The sequence below is a fragment of the Chamaea fasciata genome, unplaced genomic scaffold (assembly GCF_029207755.1).
Source record: "Chamaea fasciata isolate MVZ Bird 193981 ecotype frontalis unplaced genomic scaffold, bChaFas1.0.hap1 SCAF_4, whole genome shotgun sequence".
NCBI lineage: Eukaryota > Metazoa > Chordata > Aves > Passeriformes > Sylviidae > Chamaea > Chamaea fasciata.
Window position 1 is genome coordinate 36,701,786 of NW_027094089.1, and position 27,199 is coordinate 36,728,984.

At 40.2% G+C, this 27,199-nt stretch overlaps 1 protein-coding gene across 2 annotated transcripts in view; it reads right to left on the reverse strand.

Moving 5' to 3' along the window:
* Window positions 1–21,014: 21,014 nt before the first annotated feature.
* The window catches only part of SKIC3 (SKI3 subunit of superkiller complex), a 48,217-nt gene continuing 42,032 nt past the window's right edge, over window positions 21,015–27,199 (reverse strand). For both annotated transcript variants that reach the window (XM_066181291.1, XM_066181292.1), the window contains exons 39-41: window positions 26,032–26,162; window positions 24,647–24,770; window positions 21,015–23,237 (exon numbers count right to left, since the gene is read on the reverse strand). In XM_066181291.1, the coding sequence (XP_066037388.1) occupies window positions 23,160–23,237; window positions 24,647–24,770; window positions 26,032–26,162 (333 nt within the window). In that variant the 3' untranslated portion in view covers window positions 21,015–23,159. The remainder of the gene's footprint in view (window positions 23,238–24,646; window positions 24,771–26,031; window positions 26,163–27,199) is intronic.

Consider the following 27,199-nt stretch of genomic DNA (forward strand, 5'->3'; position numbering starts at 1 on the left):
TTCCTCCTACCTCCATCTCTGACAGCCTCAGTCTTCAGATCCAGACTAAAGATGTGATCCCACTGATTCTGCTTCTCCAGTTTCTCTTCTTTCAACTGCTCTACATGCTTCTTCTGAGCATCCCATAGGCACCTGAGCTCAAGGCTGGATACAGCCATTTCCTCCTAGCTTTCTAAACCTCAGTCTCAAGGGAGCAGCTTCTCCAGGCTTATCCAGGACTAGGGAGCTCTTATACAATTAGCTTCCTCCAATTTCTAGCAGTATCTTTGATGGTTGATACCTGGATGCTCAGAGCTATTATTGTGCATGCTTTAACACTTCAGCTGTGGAGCAGACCATCTCATCTGCCTTGGTTCTGGGCACCAGGAGACAGCTTTGCCTCCTGAAAGCATTCTAGCACAGGAAGAACAACAGCCGAAAAATGTTTTTAGATTATTAAGTCCTTGGAATCTGAAAACATTTCCCACTCAGGAGTTAATTATGACTGTGAATAAAAACTGATGCATTTAGAGTATTGGATTACAGGGCTAGCTTACTGAACATGCTCAATGTCTTTGGAAAAGGTCATTAATAAAGTTGTTTGAACCTCCTAAACCTGTGTGTGTTCTAATAAAGCCAAACAAAATCAAACAAAAAATTTTAATTACATTGGAAGACCAATGAGATTTCCAGCAGAAGTTACATTCTGTAAATGATGGATCTAAATCTTTGGTAAATCTCCTGGTTCTGACTGAGGAATTAGGGTGTTGTAGCACCCTAATTATGCATACAAGTCTTCACACTGACACAAAGTGGCAAAGGGTAGAGGGTGCTCATAGTTCCAGCCTCCTTAACAAGGAAGATCTATATTTATGGAAGGTGACATGAGGTAGCCCTCTCTTGTGGTGCTAGATGCTCATATGTAGAGATGCTATCCAAGCTGACAACAGCTTGCTGCAGATCTGGACAGCTGGTGAGGGCTTCCAGAACAGTGACAGGAAGACTCAGAAGTCCCCCAGGTTTGGGTGCTGCCTGTGACCAGCATCTGTCAGTCTCCAGCCCTTCATGAAACAGTAATGGTGAAAGCAAAACTTCTTGTTGGCCTGATGAGTCACAACTGGTTTTCATTTTCAGGTGTATTTTATTTCCTTTGCTGCCTCCTCAACTCTCCTCCTTGTGCAGATCAGAGGAAAGAGAAGGGGACAGGTTTGGGAGGGCAACACTGTTCTCTTCTGGTCTCATGAATCCCTGGGGCAGCTCAGCTACATGTAAGGGTCTGAGGGGAATTACCTGTGACTCCTCAGGAAGAGAAAACTGGCTACAAGACAGGTGAACAGGCAGAGATGCTAAGAGGGATAAAACTTAGGGGCTCATACGTTGAAGTCCTTTGTAGCTCCTTAGCAGAGCGTAGGCTGAAGTCAAGCTCTTGCTCTTGCATTGCTGTACACCAGGAAAGCTGTAGTGCATGAGGTTTGTTGTGTGCACAGAAAAATGCAATTCGGTAGGTAAAACTTGTTTCTGACTTATCTAGGACTGTTCTGAGTTGAAGTGTCTTGTTCCACATGTACTGTGTTCTGCAGTCATGGTCATGGATGAGCCAGGTGAGACTGTGTAACAATATCGAGGTGCCATGGCCAGAATCCACACTCAGGTCTTGAGATTGACTATGGGGAGCAAGATTTATACCAGTAGGCTTTATGGAATTTATATTCTTATACAACTGTTTTCTGAAACATTATGTTTGGCTTTTGTTTTGCTAGTGGTGGGGGTTTGGTTGTGGTTATTGTTGTTTATTTGCTTGCATTTTTAAGAAACAAGATGTTTTTCAAAACTTAAGGGAAAAAATAGATAGTAGACACTCTTTATTTTCAACCAGTGACTTCTGCTGTCACCAGTAGAAAAGAGCTCACACATTTTGATATTTAGAGGTTTTACCAAGAAAAGATTATTAAGAGAAGAGAAATTCAGTGTTTGGATGTTGTTGGTACATCATAGCTGCCAAGGTGTTGGGGAAGATGAATCAGGGAAACCTTATAAATATGATTGTTTAGCAAAAGATTCTGAAAATATGAAACCTATAATAGAAATGGAAGCTTACTTTGAGTTGTAGGATACCGAGTCTTAGTTACTATATAACCTGAAAACAATAGCCTAGCCAGCTGAAGGAGAATCCCTTTTGATTGAACAATACCTTTCTGCTAGCTAAGGGATCCAAAGGTCAATGTAGCAAAACAGAAAAGTCTAAAGAGTAGTTTTTAGAGTTTAAAATATAACATAGTATGGTAATGTAGTAGTTCTTATAGGCTATATGTAGATTCTATAGGATTTTGTGTCTTGTATTGGTTGGTCACTGTAAATTAGAATATTCACCACAAAAAGAGATATAATGCATTGTAAGAAGGACCTCGGTCTCTTTTCCCTGCTCTCTTGCTCTCTTACCTCTTCCCCCTGCTCTCTGACCCCCGCCACCTTGCTCCCTCGCTCTATTCTCTCTTAACTCATACCCCCTTGCTCTTCCTCTCGCTCTTTCTGGGACTTTCCTTCAGCCGAGGCTGGTGGCTGAAGGCAAAGCCCTTTTTACCCACGACCCATGCAATAAAACCACGTATTCTAGAATATCTCGGGTCAGCAGAATTCCTTCTCCCTGCCGTCCGCGGATGATCCTACACCAAGGATTTTGCATATTTTAAAATTTTAATTGTGCAGGAAAATGTAAGGCAGGTCCTGGTATACACAGACACAAGCCAGCTGCAAAACATCATCGCAACCCATATGGATATGAAATTTGTTGCAGAGTAAACTTAGGTGCACTTCAGTCACTAAATGATCATCTAAGCATTTTGTGTACTGATGGAGCAGGGTATCTGAACTCTCTCTTCTCTATTGTGCTTGTTTAGAACTCTGCTAGAGAATTAAACTCACTCAGGCTGTCCCTTTTTAACTCTGCCCCTTTCAATAGTGGAGTGAAGGAATGGAAGACTAGGAGAGATTCTAAACTGGAATCACAATTTTCTGAAAAGTCACAGTAACCTTCCGTCAATATTAATAAAATAGTGTGCAGAAGAGAGAGAGTGTTTTATCCAGAAAAGGGTATTCACCACTGAAGAAACAAAAATACTTCTGACAGACAGCGCCCAACTTGATCACAAACACATGCAAAATGGCAACAATTCTAACATTTCTGTGGGAAAACAAAGACAACATATCAAGGAGGCTCTTGCATCTTAAATTCCCCCCCAACTGAAAAAATCCAAACCAAACCTCCCCCCTGCACCCCCCTTCTGCCCCCCAAAAAACCCCAAAACCCAGAAAATGGGGACAAAGCAGACCTTTGAAAGCTAGTTTGTCCAAACCAGGAGTTGTGCTGCTGAAATGATGACCTCAGGCCACCTGGAAGGACTCAGGTCCCGTTGACTCTCCAGTGGCAGCTGTGGTGGCTGTGGCAGTGACAGGTCTGGCAGCAGCGGCTGCAGTAACATGGCTCTGGCTGTGGTTGAGGTATGGCAGCACTGTGTCCTGGTGCTGAGCAGCCGAGCAGTAACATGGTTCTGACTCCTGTTCCTGTACACCCTCTTCTGCAAGCCCAGAAAATATACCAAACCTTCTTGTTGGCTTTTTTTTTTTTTTTCTTTCTGAAACCATGCCTTTCAGCAGTGATGCAAGTGATGTCAAAGAAACATCACTGAAAACTCCAACCGATTGTGTCTGTACCCTGGACATCCACCTTTGTTTTTAAATTAATGTTTCTTAAATTATCTTTACATCAAATATCTTATTTACAGCACTGTAAAAGCATAGACTGAGAGAAAATATCAAGGTTATCAGCACAAGGAGATTGATAATAGTGGCTGAAAATCCACATCACAAGCATTGTTAAAAAGCTCAGCCAGGATGTCAAAGTTGCACATACCAAAGAGCATTTCCCTTGATCTAGTGGTGCAGCTCTAGCCCATGGTCCCTCCAGCACTAAGATTGGCTTCAGCAGCAGTAAAGCTCTTACCATGATAGTGGCACTTGCAGTTACTTATGAAAACAGAGGGGAGGGGATTAGAAAAAGTAAAGGGGGTAAAAAGTGATAATAAATAAAAAGCAAATTAATGAGTTGGTGGTGTTTTTGTTCAAAGGCTTAGATTCTATTTGCCTTCAATTTTGTTGAAGTGTGGAGATCAAGCTCAAGGGACATACAGATAATGCAGGGTATTTTGTTCAAGGGAAATAAAGAGTGAGTGTATTCCCGTCTAATGTATAACATCGAGAATCAAGTTTGGGTTCATTTCTTACTTTTCCTTACACAAATATTCTAATCTGTACAAACTTCTGCAAAATCAAAACTCTTCACAAAGTTCAGTACTGATGACAATGAAGGTTCAGGCTCACTTTTTATTGAAATTGATAGATGGTTGTGTACTGAAGATGCATAATGGCTTGCCCTTCTTCTGCCTAAAAACCTTTGATTATTTATTATTATTTGTCAAATTTATATGTGATACTTTCCAGCACCTGTTTCAGGCAAAGATGTAAAATACAAAAATATTCTGCAATAGAATGTCAGACTTTTTGACGTCTTTAAAGCCTCAAATGTCTTACAAATGCCACTAAATTCACCATACATTGGTTTTCTGTGTACTTCAAGAAATAATTGATCTTCTATATATCTATCTCAAGAACTATGCAGTCATGGCTCACCTGAATTGAATTTGAGTTAAAATTAGAGTCCATACTAATTTCATACTAATTTTTTTTTTCAAGACTTTGATACTATGGTAGTAAGAAATGCTATAAAACCACTTACTTATTTTAAACTATCCAGTTCCTCTAACACCATCCTCTCTCTTGCAGTACAGCTTTGCTAGAAATATGCTGTACGCACCTAAAGGTAATCTTTTCCCTAGGTTGTAAATTACTCTTCTGGTAATAACTTCAGGTGGATGTTTGCTTAGTGTATTATGGTTGTAAGGATTTGATAAAGGTAGAGCACTGACAGCACAGAAAGCAGTGAAGCAAGAACATGTCAAAGCCTCTAAAGAATTAGTAGAGATTTGGACAATTGCTTTTGTCATGTAGCAAATCAGAGTGCTTGAGCAATGCTGATTTCTCAAGCATTAACATAAAAAGAAAGGTTCCATAAGGAAATCTGATTCACTCATACACTAAATCTTCCCCAAAGAAGGAAGGATATCCTTCAAGAAGCCTGGGTTGGAGAAAATGCTGGCTTGCTGTTGCCATTAAGCATGAAACTGAGCCTGACCAAAGACCCTCCTCTGACAGAGGCAGAGCAGTGTCCCAGTTGTTACTGCATCAGGGACATCAAAGGAACTAGTGCCAAGTGGAAAATCATGGAATGGCTGTCAAAGGAAAGGATCTTAAAGATTAGACCGTTGATAAGACATCCTTCATTGTGCCAGGAGATGATTGCAAACAGCAAGAGAAAAACATTTCTACTAAAAATCTTGGGGTAGAGGAGAGATGTGCTGTTTAGATGTGATGTTCTGACACCAGTTCCGTGCATCAGTTCTGACAACACCCATAAGATTCTGACAACACCCATAAGTGTTTCAGTTGAGAATCTGCACACAGACTCAGGGTGACCTTCAACCAGGAGCAGGAGGGCCCCGTTTTACCCAGGGGCGGTGAGCTCCAGGACAGTAGTCCTGCCAGGAATCTAGGGAACAAGACAGAGAAGGAGAGTTTTGATTTCCCTCAATTAACACAAGACAGTTGCTTTCCATCCTAATGAATGACTGTATCTTGTACTGCTTTTGCAGCTAGGGATTGGTGGGCCCATTCTGTGCCTCTGTCTTCATGGACTTGTGGTATCAGGCTTGCATCAGTGTTAAATACACTGCCAAAAAAACCTTGTGTTTTGCAGTACATTCCACCCTTTGAGACCGTTATTTTCAGAAGCAGAACAAAAATGGTAATGCCCAGTATACTTAATATTTTGGTTATCCTGTTACTCTGTGTGCAAGGGGGACAAGGACTAGGTGCATAAATGACAGATTTTTAATTACATTTTATTTCAGAATTATTACAGATATCTCCATCCCCTGTGCCCCAGTTTTGGTGGATGCTGAATTGTCTCCATTTGCTGGAAAAGTAGGACTGACACAAGTATGACTTAACCCAGCAGGACTATCCCTGTGCCCTCCCACAGCTCCAGCAGTGGTATAAGCCTGTGGGACCAACAGACCCATCAGAAACAGTTCTTGCAAACTCTAGGCATTTACAGTTGAAATTTTCCTTCATATTTGTCCTTTTCTATATTATTAAAATATAAAATCCACTCAGTGAGAAAGATTTCAACTAAAAAGCCAGTAAAAGAAACTGTATTTCACACAACAGGATATTCATTTTTACAGGGGTTAGAGCTGTGCTTTGACCAGATGAGTGTTGTGTAGTGCTGAGTTACATGGAAATATCAGCCCCAGGCCTCTCCTTTCAGCCTGACAAGTAAAATCAGATTTTAAAAACCATTCCCTGGGTCCTCTCTGTGTCTGTTAAAGGTCACAGACACTGCACAAGGGTTTCCTTAAATTAATATTTGTGACCTATTCAGATACCATCAGGATGAGTCACTTCAGAAGAGCCTACTCCTTCCATCTTTAGATTAGACTTTTAAAACTGCAATGAATCACATGTCAGGACACATACTGAATGATAAGGGTAGAGCAAGATATTAAAGAGCTACTTCTGCTGGCCTGCATCCTTGTTCAGGGCTGGTTGGGCATATCCATATAGCAGTTTGACAGCAGGTCCCTGCTGTTGCTGGAACCAAACCCTGCCCTGCTCAGAACCATGTGTGTTAAGGATATCCCTTCATACGAATGCCTTCTCCACTTGGCCATTGACCCCGTTCTAGGAAACACCCGGTGTTCCCTGCTAAAAGGGAGCCAGTGTAGTGTGTTATTCTTTAAGGGCTGCACTGTACTGCAGGAGGAGAATAAAATTAATTTCCCAATTTCTGCATTTCCTAATTTCTTGTATGCTTTTCAACCTGAAGTGTGTTTCTGAAGGGAAAATGGATGTATAATTTGTGCAGATACAGATTTTCGAGAAAAAATGTAGTTACTTTCCCCAAGGAAGAAAAACAAGCTTTGTCTGGAAACAGGTTGTTCAGAGAAGCTGTAGATGACCCATCTGTTTAGAGCCAGACTGGATGTGCTTTATGCAGCCTGGTCTAGTGCAATGTCTTCCAGGGAGGTTGGGATAAGACAAACTTTAACGTACTTTCCAACCCATTGTGTGATTCTATCGTTCTATGACTTGGTCCCATAAATGGTGCTTTCAGTCCTATTTTGAAATGCTAATTTTGAGATGCAAACAAGAACATGGGATTGTGCAACTATAGGAACTAATTTGGCAGTACAAAATCTGACCGTAAGTACAACTAATATTGGAGACCTAAGTGGAAGAATGACAATGTGTCTTGGTTTAAGACAGTTTAAAAGGTGGACACTCTAAAATGAGTAACCACCCCTTAGTTTCAACCAATCCCTTTCCACCAATAATGAGAAAATGAATACTAGCAGAAATAAGGGACAAAAACAACAGTTTACTAACAAGCAAAGCAGCAACAGGAAAAAAATTGTGAATAATCACTAGGTACCAAATGTCTAGGTCTCCTGAGGACGAAGTGAAAACCAGAATGGCAGGGTAACTCCTGCCCTTCAGAAGGTGGAGTCTGCCGTGGGCAACCTCATGTAGGGAGAAAAAGGGAAGGTGGTGTCAACCTTCCTTACCTCCTTTACTGCTTATCCCTCAGAGCAGCAGCACTTCTGTTGAAAAAGGTGGCCTGGCACGCTCCAGCAGCTGGCACTCGGTCAGGGACTGGAACTCGTGGAGGGGCTTTGCCTTCCTCGAGGCCTGAGAGAGCAGGGCAGGCAAGCCAAGGCAAGGCAAGGCAGGGCAGGGCAGGGCAGGGCAGGGCAGGGCAGGGCAGGGCAGGGCAGGCAAGGCAAGGCAAGGCAAGGCAAGGCAAGGCAAGGCAGGGCAGGGCAGGGCAGGGCAAGGCAGGGCAGGGCAGGGCAGGGCAGGGCAGGGCAGGTAGGCCAAGGCAGGGCAGGGCAGGCAGGGCAGGGCAGGGCAGGGCAGGCAAGGCAAGGCAAGGCAAGGCAGGGCAGGGCAGGGCAGGGCAGGGCAGGCAAGGCAAGGCAAGGCAGGGCAGGGCAGGGCAGGGCAGGGCAGGGCAGGGCAGGGCAGGGCAGGCAGGCCAAGGCAGGGCAGGGCAGGGCAGGCAGGCCAAGGCAGGGCAGGGCAGGGCAGGGCAGGCCAGGGCAGGTAGGCCAAGGCAGGGCAGGGCAGGCAGGGCAGGGCAGGGCAGGGCAGGGCAGGGCAGGGCAGGCAAGGCAAGGCAAGGCAAGGCAAGGCAGGGCAGGGCAGGGCAGGGCAGGGCAGGGCAGGGCAGGGCAAGGCACAGCCATGTGGCTCCTCAACCTGGAGCGACCAGGCCTGGAGTGAAGCCACCTGGCCCAGCTGCAGGCTAGCGCTTACGGAATTGGCCTTGAAGCAGTACAAGATGCAAGAGAGGAAAGAAAGATTAAAAAAGAAACAAAGCAAAGAGGGCTTGCTTTGCCTTCGGTGCTTTGACCTTTTAAAGGGACCATGGCTAACCCCCCAGTCTTGCAATTCCATTTCCAGGTGCACCCATGGGTATTAAAGAGAAAGTAACAATTTTTGGGCACAGATGGATATGGAATACAAAAAAGTTTTGGGTTATCCTAGGACACTCATTTTAATTTCTGCTAGCCCATTGATGCAGAGAAGATTCAGAGTAGTACATTCAGTGTGAAGTGTATTTCACACTCATTTTTATATCTCCATTTTAGTACCAGATACGAGCTTTCACGCTGTTCACGCTGTCAACCCAGGAAAAACCCCTTATATTTTCCTATCTTATTCTTCATCATACATTTAAAATTTTGGTGAATTTTGTTTTTTCAGCTTGTCTACACTTCATCTGAAGTAGTAATTTCTTCCTACTTATAACTCTCCAGTTTTTAAAATAAAATCTGTACTTTTTCTTTTAGAAAGTAGGTCATGTTGAGTAAACTTGAGTTATTGCTTTGGTGAGATTTTCAATTTCCATTGTTACAAGTAATTGCATGTATTTAACATGTGTGGACTTCCATGGGACATTTCATAACACAAAAACTATAATTAAAAAAGAAAGATGAAGTAGAACTGTGCAGTGTAAGACAGCACATAGAACAACAATCGTCTGAATGGATATATCAGTAAAAGCAATCATTAATGAAGAAATCTTGAGGTAATTGTTTTTTTGGGTTTTGATTGTTTGTTTGTTTTAACCTCTGGAGGCCAGTTGTACACATTTCATATAAAACTCTGCAGTTGACATTTATGGATAACACAAAACATATCAAGTAAGAATGAGGCAATATTAAAGAATAACCAGAAATATTGTTAATACGGTCTGACTGAGAAAAAAAATTACTTTAGATTCCAAACAAGAGATGTTTCATGACTGAGTGTCCCCTGAGAAGCCTGAGGAATACAGCAGGTAAATAACTAAATAACTTAGCATGAACTTTTGCAATGATGCAGCATCAGAAATGCTAGGAGTATGGCCTTGGGCAAGAGAAGCACAGAGAATTAGGCAGCTAAAAACACTCTTTGTAAGGCAGAGAGATTGATATCAGAATAGTGTACCAAGCCCAGCATCCCCTTTCTGAAATTAAGAAAATTATACGATGTAAAGAAGAGTCAGGAATGCAATGGTGGGATAGGAAAAGTTGCTGGCTGACTACACACAATTTATAGGAAAAAAAAAGCATCCAAAAATGTCTTCCTTTCTGTGTATAATTACCAGGAGAGCAAGGAAAAAATCATAGGGTACTGAAGGATTCCAGACTAGTGCAGAGAGAGACAGGGAATAGAAGATGAGAAACTGATGCCCACACATCTAAAATTGGCAGGGAAAGATGTGGGGGCATTTTGACTCTGTGGTTGATTTGCATTTGAACAAAGTAGGTGATCCTGCAGGAGTCTCCTGATGTTTATAATTCGGGTTGACAGACTCCCTGGGCAATATGCTTTTAGGAAAGCCATGACCTCATTTTCCAGTGCTTTCCTAGGTTTGATGCTTCTCTTCATCATCTGCACTGGAGCTTGATGCCATCTTCTGTGCTGGGGTATTTGCCTGCAGCAGAGGAAAAAAAAGCAGCTCAGGAAAGCAGGGTAATTGCAGGAAAAATGACCAGTCCACTTCTACTTGCATAAAGAAGAGAAAACCAGCCCACGCTCAGAAGGAACAGGAGGCTGAGAGCTTGCAAACAGCCACAACAACGTTACAAGGTCCCCTCCTTCCTCTTCCTTCCTTGTCCATATATTAGGTGCACTGTTTAGTGTTTCCCACATCTGAAAATGAAGATAGAAAATCTACAATGAAAGTACCGAAGTAATCATCTCATAATGCTGGAAACAAAGTTTTCAGCCCTTTTTATTTTTTAAGGTCAGAAAAAGGAAACAACATTGAAGGAAAGATTCATCAAAAGCCACTGGAATTGCACTGCCAGACCTGCCATTTCAATGGCATTTCAACAGCAATATTATACTGCAGTTTTACATGAATGATTGCCATTAAGCTAAAGCATAGTGTAGTTTTATGTGATTCAGGATTCATTAATGCTTTCTTGTTTTTCTTGCGGCTGAAGTTCCCCTTGGGAAATGCCAAGCCTTAATTGCATACCTGCCCTCAGCATTGTGATTGAGATGTGAGCCAGAACTGGCAAAGGACTGCCACTTCATCATTACTTTTTCACATGTTCTGCAGTTTCAGGATTTAAAATTGCTATGTACATTCAGAATAGTACAGAGTGATTGGAGACAAATGCTCATGTTTATGTAATTTACACCTACTGTGTTAGATGAAACCTTCCAAATGCAAACTTTGATGACAGCTTTCCTCTTTATTTGTAGCCCAACCTTAATCCAAAACTATCTGGGAATAAATAAACTTTAAAGGGAGTCACTGCTCTTTCTTACAGATGAGATATTCTCCTCTATTCTGTCATGTATAAAGGATTAACATGGATTGATTCTTAATTCAAATTGTGTCTATTCTTTTACTGTCTCTTTCCTTGAAAAATAGATGGATACTTGCTTGCTGTGGTGCTTTTTGTTAATTTTTGGACCTTCTGAGTACAGTTCTCACCATGTAAATATTTATGTGTCAAGTAGCAGTGATCTTTTAAAAAACAACTTTCAACATCTTAGCTATACTGGCATTCCCATCAAACGAAATATATATTTCATTTGCATTCTACCTCTTAATAAGAATTTTTTTTGGCATGGGAATATGTATTACAGTAACAAGAATTAGGTAATATACTGTGAAGAAAGCCACACTTCTGATAAAAACAGATTCATTTTTTTCAGGCACACTGAGAAAAGAATAAATGAATTAACAAATGAATAAGCAATCCACAGATTATTACAACTGTATTAGTTTATCTCATGGATTTTTGTTGTTCAGGGAGAAGATCCAACATAATGCTACACAATCAAAAATACTGGTGTGCACCTGTGGGACTCTTCAGCCCTTCATAAAAAGCAGTACTTTGTGAAATACAGGAGTTGAATATACACTGTTCCTACCATAACTTTGAATGATAAAGGTCCTTGAAATATATAGCAGGTAGCTATACTTCCATCTATAATGAAATTCTTTGATAGAACCATCAGAGGCTTTAATTTCCTTATACTTTTTAATCTATATTCAAATCTCGCACTCTCTGTACAATTCCCAGTCCAACCACACTGGTGCTGGCGTGCTCCTCAGACTCTGTTTTCCATAACTGGAAAATCATGATCTCACTGTAAGCCATGGAATGTCTCCTCTGGGAAACAACAAATTATAGTAACATTTATGCAAATCCCAAGTATCCCCATTCTCTTCCTCATTCAATCAGACAAACGGCAATTATGCATTTAACCACCTTGCACACAATAATAATGTTATGTGAAGGGAAAATGAGATCTGAGAAGGCACAAAGTCTTGAGGTGCATCAAGTCTGGAGGCATTTCAAAGACACTTGAGGGTCTTTGTAAAGCTTGCATCATCTGTGGGTCCTCAGGAAGGGCTCTCATCCCTCCAGATACACAGTAATGTGGATGTAGTTGCATTAACCCCCTTCTGAAAACCTGTTCTCAGGCTCTTCATAATCATTTCTCAAACCCTCTAAGTATTCCCTGAATAGAATATTCAGGATTCTTTCTCTTGTAACTGGATGTCTGCTCCATCAATCCTCTTCTTTCTTAAGTTGCATGCTGCCTGTGAACTCTTGCAGCTCTTGCCTTGGGTTTCCTAGGGGAGAAGTGAGCCCTGGTCTCCTTGTTTTTCAAATCAATGCCCCCTTTTGACTGAAGTTCTGGCCTTTGCCTCTCTTATCTGCAGTTAATTTGTATTTGCTTGATCTGTGCACTGCAGAGGTGTACTGCGGTGTCTATGCGTCATCAGATGACAAAAAGTTGGTCTATTTAGGCTGTCAGCAAAGTGATGGAGGGTTTTTCATTATGATAATTAACTCTGACTGCTTTAAGGTGATGAACAGGTTGCCATGAAACAGCAGAACAAACCTGTTAATCAACATCCATTTGAAACACTAAGAGAAAGTCAATAAAGATCTATGCCATAAAATAAAATGAAAACACAAAATGAATGTGCATTATCCCAAAAGCTAATTAACAAAATGAGGCACTAAATGCCACCTCTAAGAAAGGTATAAATCAATTAACTTCTCATATTTTAAAGAAAGGCACAAAATACAAAGGTTCTGTTTACAATTGTAATTGTGGCTAATTTGTGACCTGCTTAATGTACAAAAGAAAAAATCTTTGTGCATTTGCACATCTACCGACTTCTGACACAGCTGCCTGGGACAGGCTCATTTTTTGTGATTTATTTGTTCATCATTCACCTACTGAATTTTTGCTATTGTAGATTCAGAAATACTTTTGGAGTGAGATGTTAATCTTGAGAAGGTTTAGAGAGGAGGGAGTTCCAGGGAAGGCTGCAATGAGCAAAAGTATCTGGCACAAATATTCGGAGCAATGAAAAACAGTTAAGCATTGAATAGGAGGCCTAGTGCAAAAAATTTTAAATCTGATTGTAACAATCCTTCACTAAGAATATTTCAAAGGCAATAGTTCCACCCCTTAAAATGGTAAAGTAATTGAGTAAAGACTCGTTTTAAGTAAGACTTAATCTGAGTTCTATTCAGCAGTAAAATAGACTAGGACTTTAACAGAAAAAAAACTGTCATGAAGAGAAAGGAAAATGAATACAAGTGAATGAGGAAATAACAGGCTAAAGTGGTCAGTGAATTAAAGTTGGGAAAAGAGAAGGAGAAACAGGGAGACAGAGAGCAGTAAATGATGGAGATCAAGATGATGTGAGGGGGACAAGAAATGTCACCAATAGAAGAGGGAAGAAAAAACAGAACAAGGTCAGAAAAGAAACTGGAAACTGAATAGAAGTAAAAGCTGAGCTAATCAAAAGCTAATGAGACCCTACTAAAGTTGTGATCAGAAATAGGAATCTTGAAGAGAGGGGCCTTTGTAGACACATGTATTTCACATAAAATATGAAGTATTTATTTACTAAATATTGAGATATTTTTCCAGTTACTATAACATTTAAATAAAAAATCAATATCCTTTAGGGAATATCTGTCTCCTTTTACACTGCTGCTTTAGAAGTTTACCAGACTTACATGCTCTTTTTATAGAACTGAAATAAAACGTAACTTCTGGAACAGACTTGAACTTCTACATAAAACTTGACAAATCAAAATCAATTTTAAGGCCCAGTCACCTCTTCAATTAATGTGCACCTGTCTGGGACCCAGTCATTTTTGACTGTGGTCTGTAGGTGTGCTGTAAATATACAAACTGATATTGTTACTGAAAGCTGGATGATTTTTAAACATATTGCAGGATTTCATGGTAATTGAGCCTTGCTCAGAAATTTGATCCTTCACAGAAGAGTGGATGTTTTCCATCCTAAATGACTCCTTGTTTTTTGGAGTCAGTTAGGTTAGAATAGCTGCATTCCACTGCCTAAAGTAATTTCAACTGCCAATAGATCTATTTTCACATATGAAAAATGACTGTAGTACTACTGAAGTACGCTCTTATTAAATATCAACTAATATCTCTTTATTAATATTTCAGGTCTACGCTGGGCCTAATAGTGTGGTCAACTGTGTGGTATCTGTGGCCTTACTCCTGCTATATATATATATGTATTTGTAAGCTCCATTGAAGAGGGATAATAATGGGAGAGAGTTTAAAAAACAAAATAATTATATTATTTATAATAATAATTTTGTCATTGTGACGTGTGTCCCTCAAGATTGACCCCAGCCACCATCATCCTCCTCAGCACCTTGGCTGAGGCTGGCAGGATCTGCGTCCCAAAGAGACCATTGTGCTCATTTGATCTGGACCACAGAGGCCATTTAACCTCACAAGGTAACTGCTAGTTTCATTCATAACAATAATTTTCAGTATTTGTTAAATAACTTAATAAAAAAAAAATTATTTGCACAGTTCTCCCTTTCTCCTCAAGGCTAACTTTGCCAAATCTTTTCTAAGTCACCTAAATACAGTCTCAAATAACTAATTTTTAGGTATAAATATTCCCTTCTTTCTCCTTTTCTGTCTTCAGAGGAATTGAAGTAAAATCAGATGCCAGCTGCCAGAGTTTGGTATTGAGCCTTTGAACAAAACTGTCCATTGATTCTAGTTTATGCATAATTTATTCACCTTATTCCAGTGTTCTGGATCTGGTTAGGACAGGGTTAATTTTTGCAGTAACCAGGAGGGGCCAGACGAACACAGAGGGAGTTTGATACCACTCCTGTAATAAACAGTGCCTGTAGACCTCTTCTTCCCCTGGTGAGGCTGAATACTCCTCTGCAACTCCAACACACTATCACAGCATAATTTTAATTTCTCTTGAACAAAGATTAGTGCTCCAGGCAGCAAACTTTCTGACCACAGGTGCTTGGTTTAAATTTAAAATAACAAACCCAACACAACAATTTTTTATTCTTGAAAAATTAAATCTTAGAACTACTTAAATGAGTAATAGTGGTAAACTGAAATAACATACTGCTTCTGTAAGGGAACTGTTCGAATGTAAAAAAGGCAAGATTTAGATTAGATGTTAGGAAGAAATTGTTTACTGTGAGGGTGGTAAAGTGCTAGCAGAGGATGCTTAGAGAAGCTGTGGATAACCCCTCCCTGGAACTGTTGCAACCAGGTTGGACAGGGTTTGGAGCAAGCCCTAGTGGAATCAAGTCTAGTGGAAGTGTCCCAGGACACAGTGGAGGGGTTGGAACAAGATGATCTCCAAGGCCCCTTCCAACCTAAACCATTCTATGATTCTATGATTCTATGATTTTGAAAAGATATTGCCTATAATAAACTGAAGTAATGCACAAATTGGATTGATTTTGCTATTTTTAGGGTTTTTTACCACATTTACAGTAGTTATCACTTCATTAGCCTGATGCAGGGCTGTTATCACTCACTCTCCATATAAAACAGTTCAAACATCCTTTTGAAAAGTGGTATTAAATATTAGAAGGGCTGGATGAAAGCAGGCTTTTTATCCTAACTGAGGCCCAAACAAATTGCAAGTGATTATTGCTTGCCAGCAAGCATGTTTTAGAAATTAACACAATGATATTAAAATTTTTGTGATAATTACCTGTCTTCCTGTGCTGCCTGAATTAATGCCTTTGTGTGGGTTTTCACATCTGTCCAACTGCTGCCTTAAAGGCAACTCTGCATTCTCTTTTTAGTTTACTTCCAAGCATTTTTTTATCCTTACAAACTTAATTTTCAAACTGCGAGTGATTTGCACTCACTGGTGCCCAGCAATGCAGCCCATGTTAAATAGGATGGTGTAGTTTCTCCAGAGTTAATTCAAATGTGAAATTAAGACTTTTCACCCTCAGGTATTTTCCTAAAGTAGATGCACTGCAGAAATCATATTTTGGCATGTAGGTACAACTTTCAAGGTAAGGAATGATGAAAAAATTAAAATTAGGTGTTGCTCGGAAGCTATTAAGGACATTTGGAGTAACTTCAACAATTTACTCAAGTGACTCAAGACTACTCCATAGCCTGACAGAGACTTAGAATACTTGTCAACCTAAAATGATTACTAGATGACCTCAGGGATCAGCTACTCTTTCACCAGATAGAAGTGCTGGTGACATGGTCTCAGGAAAATCAAGCCCAGCACAGGCATTGGCTTCTTAACTTGGTAAAGGAGAGAATGGTAAGACTCTCCAGGATGACATCCCACTACACTGGAGCAGCATCCAGGCATGCCAGGGGCAGGAGTGAGCAGCAACACTCCTCTCCTGTCACCCTGATCCCGGAAGGTACCAAATCATGCACACATAACCTGAGATCCAGCACAAAACCAGGTGCCTTAGGACACAGCTAGCAAAATGATGAGTTATAATCAGAGTATAATCAGAGATTAATCCTAGAAGGAAAATCTCCAAGATAAGGTTCAACCCCTTGCTCAGGTAGGGCCAAGAGCAAAGTCAGGGCCTGAGCATCATCCAAGTGATTTTTGTTTTCAAAGACAGAGATCACACAGAGCTCTGGACATCCTAGGAAAGGAAGTTGTCCTGGATTATGGCACCACTTTATGTCTATGTAACCCCAATGTACTCAGCCATGGTGTTTCTCTGTCCAATGGTGAGCGCTGGTGCCATCACAGGGCACCATTCAGTATCATTCATTAACAAGCTCAGAAAAGGAAGACATGATCCTGTTCCATGTTTTAAATTTAAACAAATCCTCACCATCGTGTGGTCAGTAATAACATGGCATGTTTCTGTTCCACAGCAGCAGTTAGTGCTTGGCACAGGACCAAGACTTTCAATTAACTCCTTCACAGCTTTTAAAGCTTCTCTTCCTTTGCCATTAGCAGTTAATTCCACTTCAGAATTCAAAGCAATTAAAATATGATCACCATATCTTAGCATCAGGATGAAGGCTGCAGATCAAAATCAGATTCTGAAATTGCTTAGAACTATTACACTCCTGGAGTTCAATCTCTAATTATTTTGCCTCATGATAATCACTTGTACTTAAGGCAACCAACACTTAGTGCAGCCAGGAAGATATTCAAAACTTTTCTGATTTCCCAGTTGGTTTCTCAAAGCTACCATTTGAATTTCCTTCCTCCACTAACAGATTTTGTGATTATTTTGCAGAAATAAAAATGGTTACTCTCACCTAAAACAGACTGCTGTGACAAAAAAAAATACAGAATTAACAGAAGTTAAATCTTTAAAAGCCCCTCTGAAATAAGTTGAATAATGAATGCATTTTTGTGTGTACAAACACATGTACCCAGAGACGTGTATGGTGTTCTGTTGCATGTCATTTCAGTGGAAGCACAGCTCAGGCCCTAGGAGCTGAAGGAAACCTCAGCACAGGTGCTAGAGAAATGCAGGTGATGACCTTCAGCCTGCACCAGGAGGGCAGTTCTTCTCAGCATATTCTGCTCTGGCAACTGTCTTCAGCAACGCTCCTTTGCACATCAGTCTGAGAAGGAATGCCATCCCGAGGGAGGATGAATTCGGCAGGCTGTCCGTGGGTGATGGAGCCATCCTGGGAGCAGAGGGCAGCAGCTCAGTAACTCACGGAAATTAATCACTCCATCAGCCACCTGCGCCACCCAGCAGTGTTTGTAAACTCAGAGTGTGTTCCAGCACCACAATTCTGCCAGGTTTGCAAACAGCTTCTCTGGGGGGCAGGGCCACAGGACTCCCTTGTGTTGCAAGGGCTAAAGAAGGTCAGAGGATTTTGGCCATATTGACAAGATCTGAGGGTGACCAGAGGACTTGGTGCATCTTGAAGACCAAGGGGTGGGCAAATGGGCAGCTCAGGTTTGATCATACCATAGAGGGGGAATTGCTTCCAAGAGCTGTATTGGCTCAGGAGTGGGAGAGGACAGCTTGCCATCTCTCAGACAGACAGCTCTTACAGGGCTCAGCCTCATTATTCGTGCCAGCAGTTGAGCTGGGTTTACACCACTGCATTGCACTTCTTTGGTTGGTAAGCTTGGGCTTGAGATAGGCTCATGAAAGCAACTTGAAATGGGTTGTTTATGTTCAGAGTCTCACACAGCACAGTATGAGATCAAATCACTGGATTTAAATGAATAAAGGGTTAATAAACCAACCAACGAACAAATAAATATTAAAAAGCACCTTTTTCCTGGCCTGGCCAGAAAAAGAAATTTCCTGGTTTACTTGGTTCATTGTGGAAGAGAGGGTTGACATATTCTCTGGGGTACCAGAGCTCTCTCCTTGCATTTTATGGAGTGCTGTCAGATGTGGGATTAGAAAGCAAGATCAATTCAACATACGGGTAGCATGAGATAGGTTAAGGTGTGCATGAACCTGTATTACGTATTTAAAGGAAAGAGTAGAAAAAAGAGTAGAGGAAAAGCTGGAAATTCCATCACTAAAACTAGAAAAAATTGATAAACCATGGAAATATGAAAAGCAGTCGTATCAGATGAAAAGTGATTTAAAAAAACTATATACAAGAATTGCCAAATTTAAAAGACAGATCTGGAAAGAACTTGAGGAAGTGTAAAATGAATAGAGATCATGTGAGAATTGCATTTCATTTGATTTATTTTTAAAACATATTTCTACAGTAACCTGCTGTAGAAACCACTTTCCAACAAAGACAAAAAGAAATTACAGTGACTTTGTCTCTCTGGAGCACCCCACAGACAGAGGCCTCTCACATCAGCCCACCTGTCTTTGCAAACAGCCAGCATGACTTTTGTACAAGAGTTTCAAGGTAATGGTCTTCCACTTAAAGGCAACTTCACAATCTGTTTTCCAGCTTTTTTTAGAGCACCCATTTCTTTTTAGGAAGATCCCTAGCCTTCATATGGAGGCAAGTCATTCTCTCTTGTACTGATCCTGCTGATGTGATCATATATAATGGTTTTGTATGATTTCAATGCTTTATTCCCCATTCTCCACCAACAGCAGCTGGAAAAAGAGGCAACTGGATGAGCTGCAGCTACCCAACATAGGGCATGTATTGTGTAAATGAAGCAGTCATATGGTATTGCCGATACATGGCAGCTGCTTCTTACTGGGACAGTCACAGTGATGCATTTCAGAAATCATGAGCCACTTCACCAGATGATTCTGGTTGTTCACAGCAATTACAAAGACTTTCTCCTGAGTCACTGAGTACATGGTCTTCATGAGGACGATTTCACCCACTGTAATCCGTTCTGTGTGACTCAAACCTAATCCATTGTAACACCCTCCCATTTGCAGCTGATGGTGGAAACACAGTGGATGTAGCAGGCTATTAAAAATCAAACAAACAAACAAACAAACCAAAACAAGACAAAAAAACCCACTCAGCCCTCTCTCCAAAGGAACAGAAGCCTGAAAATCACTACACAAGTATTTCACATTTCACATGTTCTCACCTGAAACCTGAGTGTCTGGTTTCTTATCTTCCAGGTTGTCTGTGATCAAGTACTCCAGCTCTTTACTTCACCTCCAAGTCCTTCATCATTTGCAACCCACCCATAAACCCTGCCCCAAGGCTGCGGTAAACGAAGTGCATTGTTAGTTGAGGTCTTTCTGCAGCTTGACAGGACAAGGCTTAGCTGTCTACAAGCTGTCTTCTGAGCTGAGCACAAGATAGCTCTCAAAGAAAGTTGTAAAAAAGGTCTTGGTGATCTTGCTGAGAGAGTTCTTTACTTCAAAGAAGCTGAAAATAAGCCTATGGAAAATAAGGACAGAAGAAACCTGTTTATGCCAAACTTTGGCCATGCTTGTGTTCAAACTCAACTCCAAGGACTGCTTTCCCTGGACAGTCTTCTGGCAGGGGCTCACCCTGCAACAGGAGAAAAGGAGGCTGCTGAAGAGGTGCAGAGCACCTTGAAGGGGACAGAGGCAGCCTCTTGACTGTCTCTCAGCAGCTGTCGGTGCTTCAGCACAGATTGGCATCCTAGAAATCAGAGATGTGTCTGGAATTTGTAAAATTCAAAGCACTATGAAGCAATTTGATTGAACACTAACTAGATTGCAGCAGTGACAAAATGAATCCATATTAACTGTTCCAGAAAGAAAAAATATGCAATTGGCAGCCACATTAGAATAAGCAGTTAAAAAAAATAGAAGGCTGTTCAGTTCTTAGTTTCTAAGAAGTTAACACCTATGTGAGATGCTGAACAAACACAAAGAGCTACTGCACTGTAATTTGAAAGCTATTGCAATCAGTGAGATGACAGCAGCTTACAATTCTACAATTCTTCAGTCTTTAGTGACAGTATTTGACTGTACAGTGGTGCAAAAAAAATGTGTATCAGGTGCTCTGTAGCTCTGTTTTGGAAAAAACTGTCTGCACGCTCCTATCTCTCCCTTTTTATACTCTTATAAACAGCATAAACAGCTGATGAAGCTGAGCTCCCATTCTCCCAGAAGTACATAACATGACAGTGGCCACCTCAGATAAGGAGTAAGTCTATTTACAGTTCCTACAACTCTGGAAAATCCGCAGCACCAACTCTGCTATCTGGTAGGCAAACTGCAGAGCAACAGTATCAGCATCTGATGGAAAACAGAGTTTTTGACTGCGGTCTTGAAAAAACCAAACCAATGAAAAACTCCCAAAGCTCAATGAAAAAAATAGCCTTAAAAGCAAACAAACGCCCCTTTTTTAAAACACAGTGCCTTCCTTCTGCCACATCACATGCCTGAAGTCAATCATGGTTGTGATCACGCTTGGTATCTTCCAATGTATTGGACGACAGCTCCCAATAACAAGGAGCTTTAAACCCAAGCTGCTGTTGTGTTTTCATGCTATTCAATAAAGTAATAGGATAGATTGGATTTAATGTGATTGGTATTAATTATGGGTCAGAAACCTTTGCAGAAACAAAGAATCATCTTTTAATATGTTGAAAACAACAACTATTTTATTAATTGTTCCTATTCTTTTACAGGATTTCAGTCTGTTCATGGATCTCTGGAGCTGCTCAAACAAAAATGAAACACAAAGATGAAACTTGAAAAAAAGAAAATTCAGAAAGACATGAAAAAATGCTATCCAAGTTACCTCCCAGAAGTGTAACCACCAAGAGCAAGGCTTGCCAGGTCTTGCAGGTGCTCTCTCTAATGAGAACTAGCATGGGTTGAGAAACTTAACTCTAGTATTCAAAGCAATTGAAATTTCTACCTTCAATTCATTAGATCTCATTCCATTCTGCCTTCAGCATAAGCCAACATGGTAACTTATAGTTGGACAATGCTATTTCCCCCCCGCCCCTGCCTTTACAGCAAGAGCGGCTGAAGGTATGACTTTCCAGGCAGTGAAATCCAGAAACAGTTCTCAGTTCCTCAAATCAGTGATGCTTATATGTCTTTGTACTTTGCTTTGCTCTATGTTACATAAAACACATTGTTGCCTCAACCTGCATGAATTTACAAGTTGCACCAGTGTTACAGCAGACTTGGTACAATATGCCAATTTTGTAGAGGCTATATATTGCTAAAAGATTAGGAGAGCACGACTTTTGCCTCATGGTGTTGAATTTTACAGAAGCTTAAATTTAAACTCATCTTCCCTGAGCACTTTTCACTGAGTAGGTGGCAAAGATTTGTGGAAGTTTTTTCCCTACAGTGTATGTAACACAACTTTGGGCTGTAAAACTATCTTATTCAAGGAGTTCATCACTGTCCGCAGTAGAAGTAAGTTCATAGTCTTCTGAAGAGAAAAAAACCCTGTACTACTACTTTTTTTTTCTAATCCAGCGTTTACAGTTGACGGTTACTCAACTGGTGTCTCTGGGCTGTTGTCACACGTTGGTTCTAGTTGCTAGAAGGTACTCAGGGCTCAATACTAGCAAAGCCTAGCTAACGCTCGCACAGAAGGATTAACAGGGACAGACAGTTGCTTACTGTGCTGCCAGGAGGCTGGTGATAACAGCTTTTCTGCCACTAGAGTGGGTGGCACACTTATCAAGACCATATGCCAAGGATACAAACCATAGGCTGCAAGAATTTCTCCAGGTTTTTAATAGCAGGAAGCTAAAGTTACAGCTACTCTTGAGAGTCACATGTCTGGCTTTTGCAGCATTTCCATTTAAGATTTACAGTTACTGATCGTTCAAAGCTATTTGAGAGCAGGCTCAAATAGGGAAGTATAATCAATCTAAATTTAAAGAAAATCTTTCTAATGAAAGTGAGAGGATGAAAGCATGCAGGATAAGGAGAGATTTTTGCTATTTAGAGGTTTTGTCTTACCTTCACAGACTAGAAGCCCCAGCTCACTCAGCTGAGTTTTCCTGTTAAAATGACAGTGGCACACTCTCCAGCGATCTGTGTGTGTGACTTGCACTCCAACTCAGCATCCTGTTTTCTGTAAGCCCAGAACAACTGGTTCCAAAAACAAGTGCATGTTCAATGCTGTCCCACTGCACACCTTTGAAGTGCCCTTTCCTGCCTATAACATAGGATCACTTAAGCCATTGTAAGACTTTGCTGGACAGAAATTTTAAGTTTTAAACCAGAAAGTGGATCACTATCCTGGCTCCTGTCAACAGAGTGAACATCTTCATGGTAACTTTCACAGGTCAGAGTCATTGATTTATTTATTTCTTTATTTTCATGTACATACGAGCAAAATAACAACATGTTTTAAGAACCACTGTCATGATTCATCCAACTGAGCAATCAGCAGCAGAGTTACCGAGAGATGACAGAAGTTGGCTGCTACTTAGCTCTTAAGATTCTCTGCCAAGAAAACCTGGCATCGCTGGCAGTGGAGCCAATATTGTACTTCTGTGTGCGTCCTAGGGGGAAATACTCTATTGTGAATAGCGACTTTTAAGTGGGGGAGCAAACAAAAGCAAATTTCAGGGTTTTCTTTTCAAAATAAATGTGATTTTATGTGAGTAACTCAACACGACAATAACCTACTTTTGTTCAAGAAAAAGCAAAACTAAAGACAAGACTGCAGTTGATGAAACAGAAAAATAAATCAGACATAACAAACAAAACAGCCCAAACTATATATGCTTCTGGAAGGTGAACTAATTCAACTGGATGAACAGAAGAGTATTTTGCTTGAGATAGTCCATTCTAGGTACTTGCTGACAATTTCTCATTTAGTTCCAGAACTCTAACATCTCCATTAGCTTTGGCATTTTCTAGAAGCACCTGCAGAGAAAAATAAAGAATTACCTGAGAATTTGAGATTTTACTTAGTGTTTTAATGGCAACCTGAAATGTACTTATATTCCTGCTAGACAGTTTCACTAAAAGAACATCTAACCCATAATCCCCAGATAGAAAATATTCAACATTACATATCAACTTGCTTAAAAGATCCAAACTCTGCACTATAGTGACTGTAATCACTTCCATTGCTTTGCAAAAGCATCATTGGTTACTTTGACAAGTAGTTACCTGCTGGCAATTAAACAAGCAGACCTATTTTCCTGCTGACACACACTTGTCTCCTGCTTTGTATAAATCTTACCTTTGTAGAAATCTCCATTTGCCCAATCGAATGTTCTCTGCAGCTGCTTTAAAAAAACTGCCATATCCTTCTTCCTCCCTCAGTTAAATTCATACTTCCCTGATTTTTTTCCCACATGTCATATTTGGAGCTTTTCTATTAGGGACTTTAAAAAAGGTCCTGCAACAACCTAATGTTCATCAGCTCCTGGCACATGTCTTGTAACCCAATGACATTATACATAATGAAAAGGAAAACCATTAAGAAGAACCAAGCAAATCTGCAGCCATTACTATCATACTCATCAGCAGGGACTATAGATGACTTTGCAGAAGCAAGTGCAATGAGATCATACCAGGATCTTCTGAACTCATTAAATGTAGCTTTTTTTATCGACCTGCATGTCTGTGTACGGATTTTTGTCCACATCTTTTTATATGAAACTCCAAATGTGCTTTGTATTGGATTCAATATTTCACCAGGGAACAGCTGATAGTCAGGGCAAAAGACACCATTGCCAGTTGCAGCACTGAGGATAGGAGAGTGTATTCAGATTTTGAGGAGAAAAATAGTTCTCATTATAAGCCAAAATAAATGACACCCCACTCGCACTACCTGAAAGAGCCGCATGGATTTGTGAGTTTGATCAAATACATTAGTGAAGTACATTCAACAGAAACTAATGCAGCATCTACTATGTACTGAAAATAATGTACTGTTACAGACGTAAGTCTTTAATGCAGAGCACACAGCATTCTACTGCTCAGATCTTATGTGCCAGGGACACAATATCTTCCAGCCAGGCTAGAGGGAATTAAAGTTTTTAGTGCTGAAATTTTGATTAAATGGTCCTCATGTCTACTGAAGAGTCACCAGAAGAACTCTTGAAAGTTTGGACTGGAGACTGTACTGTTTATTTTTCATTACTGCATGAAGGAATGGAAGGCATTCAAACAAACTGGTGCTGATTTCAAAAACTGAAGTACATTTGCACCTGAAGAGCAGGTCTGCCAACACCATTCTAGCCTCCTTCTACCCCACTTCCCAGTTGCAAGTAAAATATCAAATATAAAGAGATAAAAGTTCTGTGTAAGGTGGACTGTCTTACATCTATTAATTCATAGTCATCTTTGGCATACAGGTGCTGCAGGAGGTACCAGCGTGCCACTGACACTATGGTTTCTGGATTCGCTGGTTGATAAATGACTCTCTCCAACATCCGTCGAGTCTCCCTGGAAACGGAATCAAAACATAATCCAAATCAAATTCAACTGAACAGGCCCCACATAACATAACAAAGCAAGCAGCAATGGCCAGAAGCAATATATGGAAAAGCCCTTATTGCAGCTCCTGCAAACAGAGACAAGATGTGAAATTGCAGAAGAGAAGGTAATTTGAGTAGAGTACAATACAAAGTCTAAAATTCTGTTTGGCTGATACTATCTTCCAAGACCAACACACCATATACCTAACATACACCATCCCCTAAAGGGATTTTCAAATTCATAGTGCCATTAGAACTCTGGTAAAACCTGGCAACTTTTCATCAAGGGATGTCATATTCACTAACTGGTGCTCCATCAGCTTTGATTCTTGCTCTAAGAATTCTTTATATTCTTTATAGCCAATGTGAGATTCCAGTACATTGTGATTTAACAGGCTGTTGAGAAGTTACATCTTTTTGTTTGCTATTTGTATTTAATATTAATTTCCCGTTTTAGGATTTTAAAACACCTAGGCAGATCAATTAGATCTTGTGATACACTGTTCATGTAAGTTAGTATCTGGAATTGTAATAAGACTGATTTTAATTAAGTTTTCATCTTAATTTTATTGTAAGCAACAACCATCACAATCACATTAGGCTGTCATCTGAAGAGCCAACAAAAAAGTAAGCCAGTTTGTTAGAATTATCTACAAAACAGGTGCATTATTGAGCAAAACCATACAAAACCCTCCAATTTTCCACAGCTTAAGCAAAAATACTATAAAAGACAAAATGGAGATAACAACCAAATACGCAACACAGGAAGATTTCAAAAACCCCTTCCCTAAATGCTTCCTCCCTTCCTCAAAAAGCCACAGTGTCCACCAGGCTGTTCAGGAATGGGTGGGAACTTTCACTGTGAGTCCAATTCAGGATCAAAATTAATCCCAGCTGTAGTCAGGGCAGTGATATCTGTTTTCACTGCACTATTTTAAAACATTTTTCAGAATGTGTAGTCTCCCTTATGAATTTATTTAGGTAACATGCTTTTAAAATAAAAGTTGTCTTACAGCTGTTTTTTTTCTGAGTGGCTTTTTTTTTACAAATAATATAAGATTTTGCTGCTCCCTACATAATTAACCCCTTCTCCCCTCTCCCTTTTAATTGCCACATTATTTCAAGAATTAATTTCTGCTTTCAAATTTAAGTTCTTGAAGTTAGATCTGCAGATAATGACCACTTGTATTTTTAGACACTGTACTCCACTGAGAACAGATCATGCATACCTTGCTCCCATTTTGCGATTATACTGTAGCAGGGCTTGAAGCAGAGCCGACAAGGGACAACGAGAAAGTTTCAAAGCTTCGGTTGTTGCCTCCTGAACCAAGGATGGCCAGTGTTCATTTGACACATTAGCCTATTATAAAAGAAAGAAAGAGAATAATAAAAAAAGAAATTTTAAAAAAAGAGAATAAAAAACAGGGAAAAAAAGGCCTTTACTGTAGAATATTTGCATCTCTCTAGAAAGGTTTAATTCAAGCTGTTCTGAGAAGTATTTGGCAGGTTCAAAATACACTTGTTTAAAAAGAAAAACCCAGACTAACAGTGGTTAGAAGTGCCTAGAAAAGTCATGTTAACTTACTTAGACCAGCTTTGCCAGCATTCCTCCTGCTAATTTATGCAAACAGTCTTTTTGTTTTTTCATACAAATTTTAGCAGTGCTTCAGAAACCCTTGTAAATCTTCATACCACATATAAAACGATTCTGGAATGTAGAATTTAACCCCAGAAGTCAAAACCAATTCCTAGACCATAATCATCTAACAGAGCAATTACTGAGCAAAGCCATGTATCCTAAGAATACAAGAAAGGCAAAGAAAGAAAAACTGGCTTTAGAAAAACCTTATTATCCCCCTTGTGTCTGGACAGCATTCAAATTACTGTACTTCAAAGGGTGACCAAATTTTTACTTGGAAGATAACTGGGAGACAAGCAGTTTTCAAATTCAGAGCTTTGTTGTACCTGAGCAAGTTTTTCACCAGGCTTTTATACATTTCATTAAACCAGTGCAGAAATGGCCAAAAAAAATGCACTTATCAGCTTCCCTGCGCACTTAAAAAGTTGAGATGAGATAATCAAATTCATCCTAATCACATTTTTAAACAAAAGCCTGTTTATTCTTAGGCAATTCAGGCCAGCTGTTGAAGAAATAGTATTAATCAAGTTAAGACAGTATCTTGAGACCTCTGAAAGCAGTTAGGAGCAATATGAAACAAAGCACAGCACTAAAAGCTGACAGAATAACAGCAGGAAAAATACTGCTGATAAATACTGACAAATTCTGCCTTTAGAAGCAATGGGCTTGTGAGAGAAACTGAGGACAACTCTCTTCTCCAAAAAAGAGAACAGTTCTGCAGCTTTATCCTCAGTAAATCTGTCTTTTCTTACACAAGA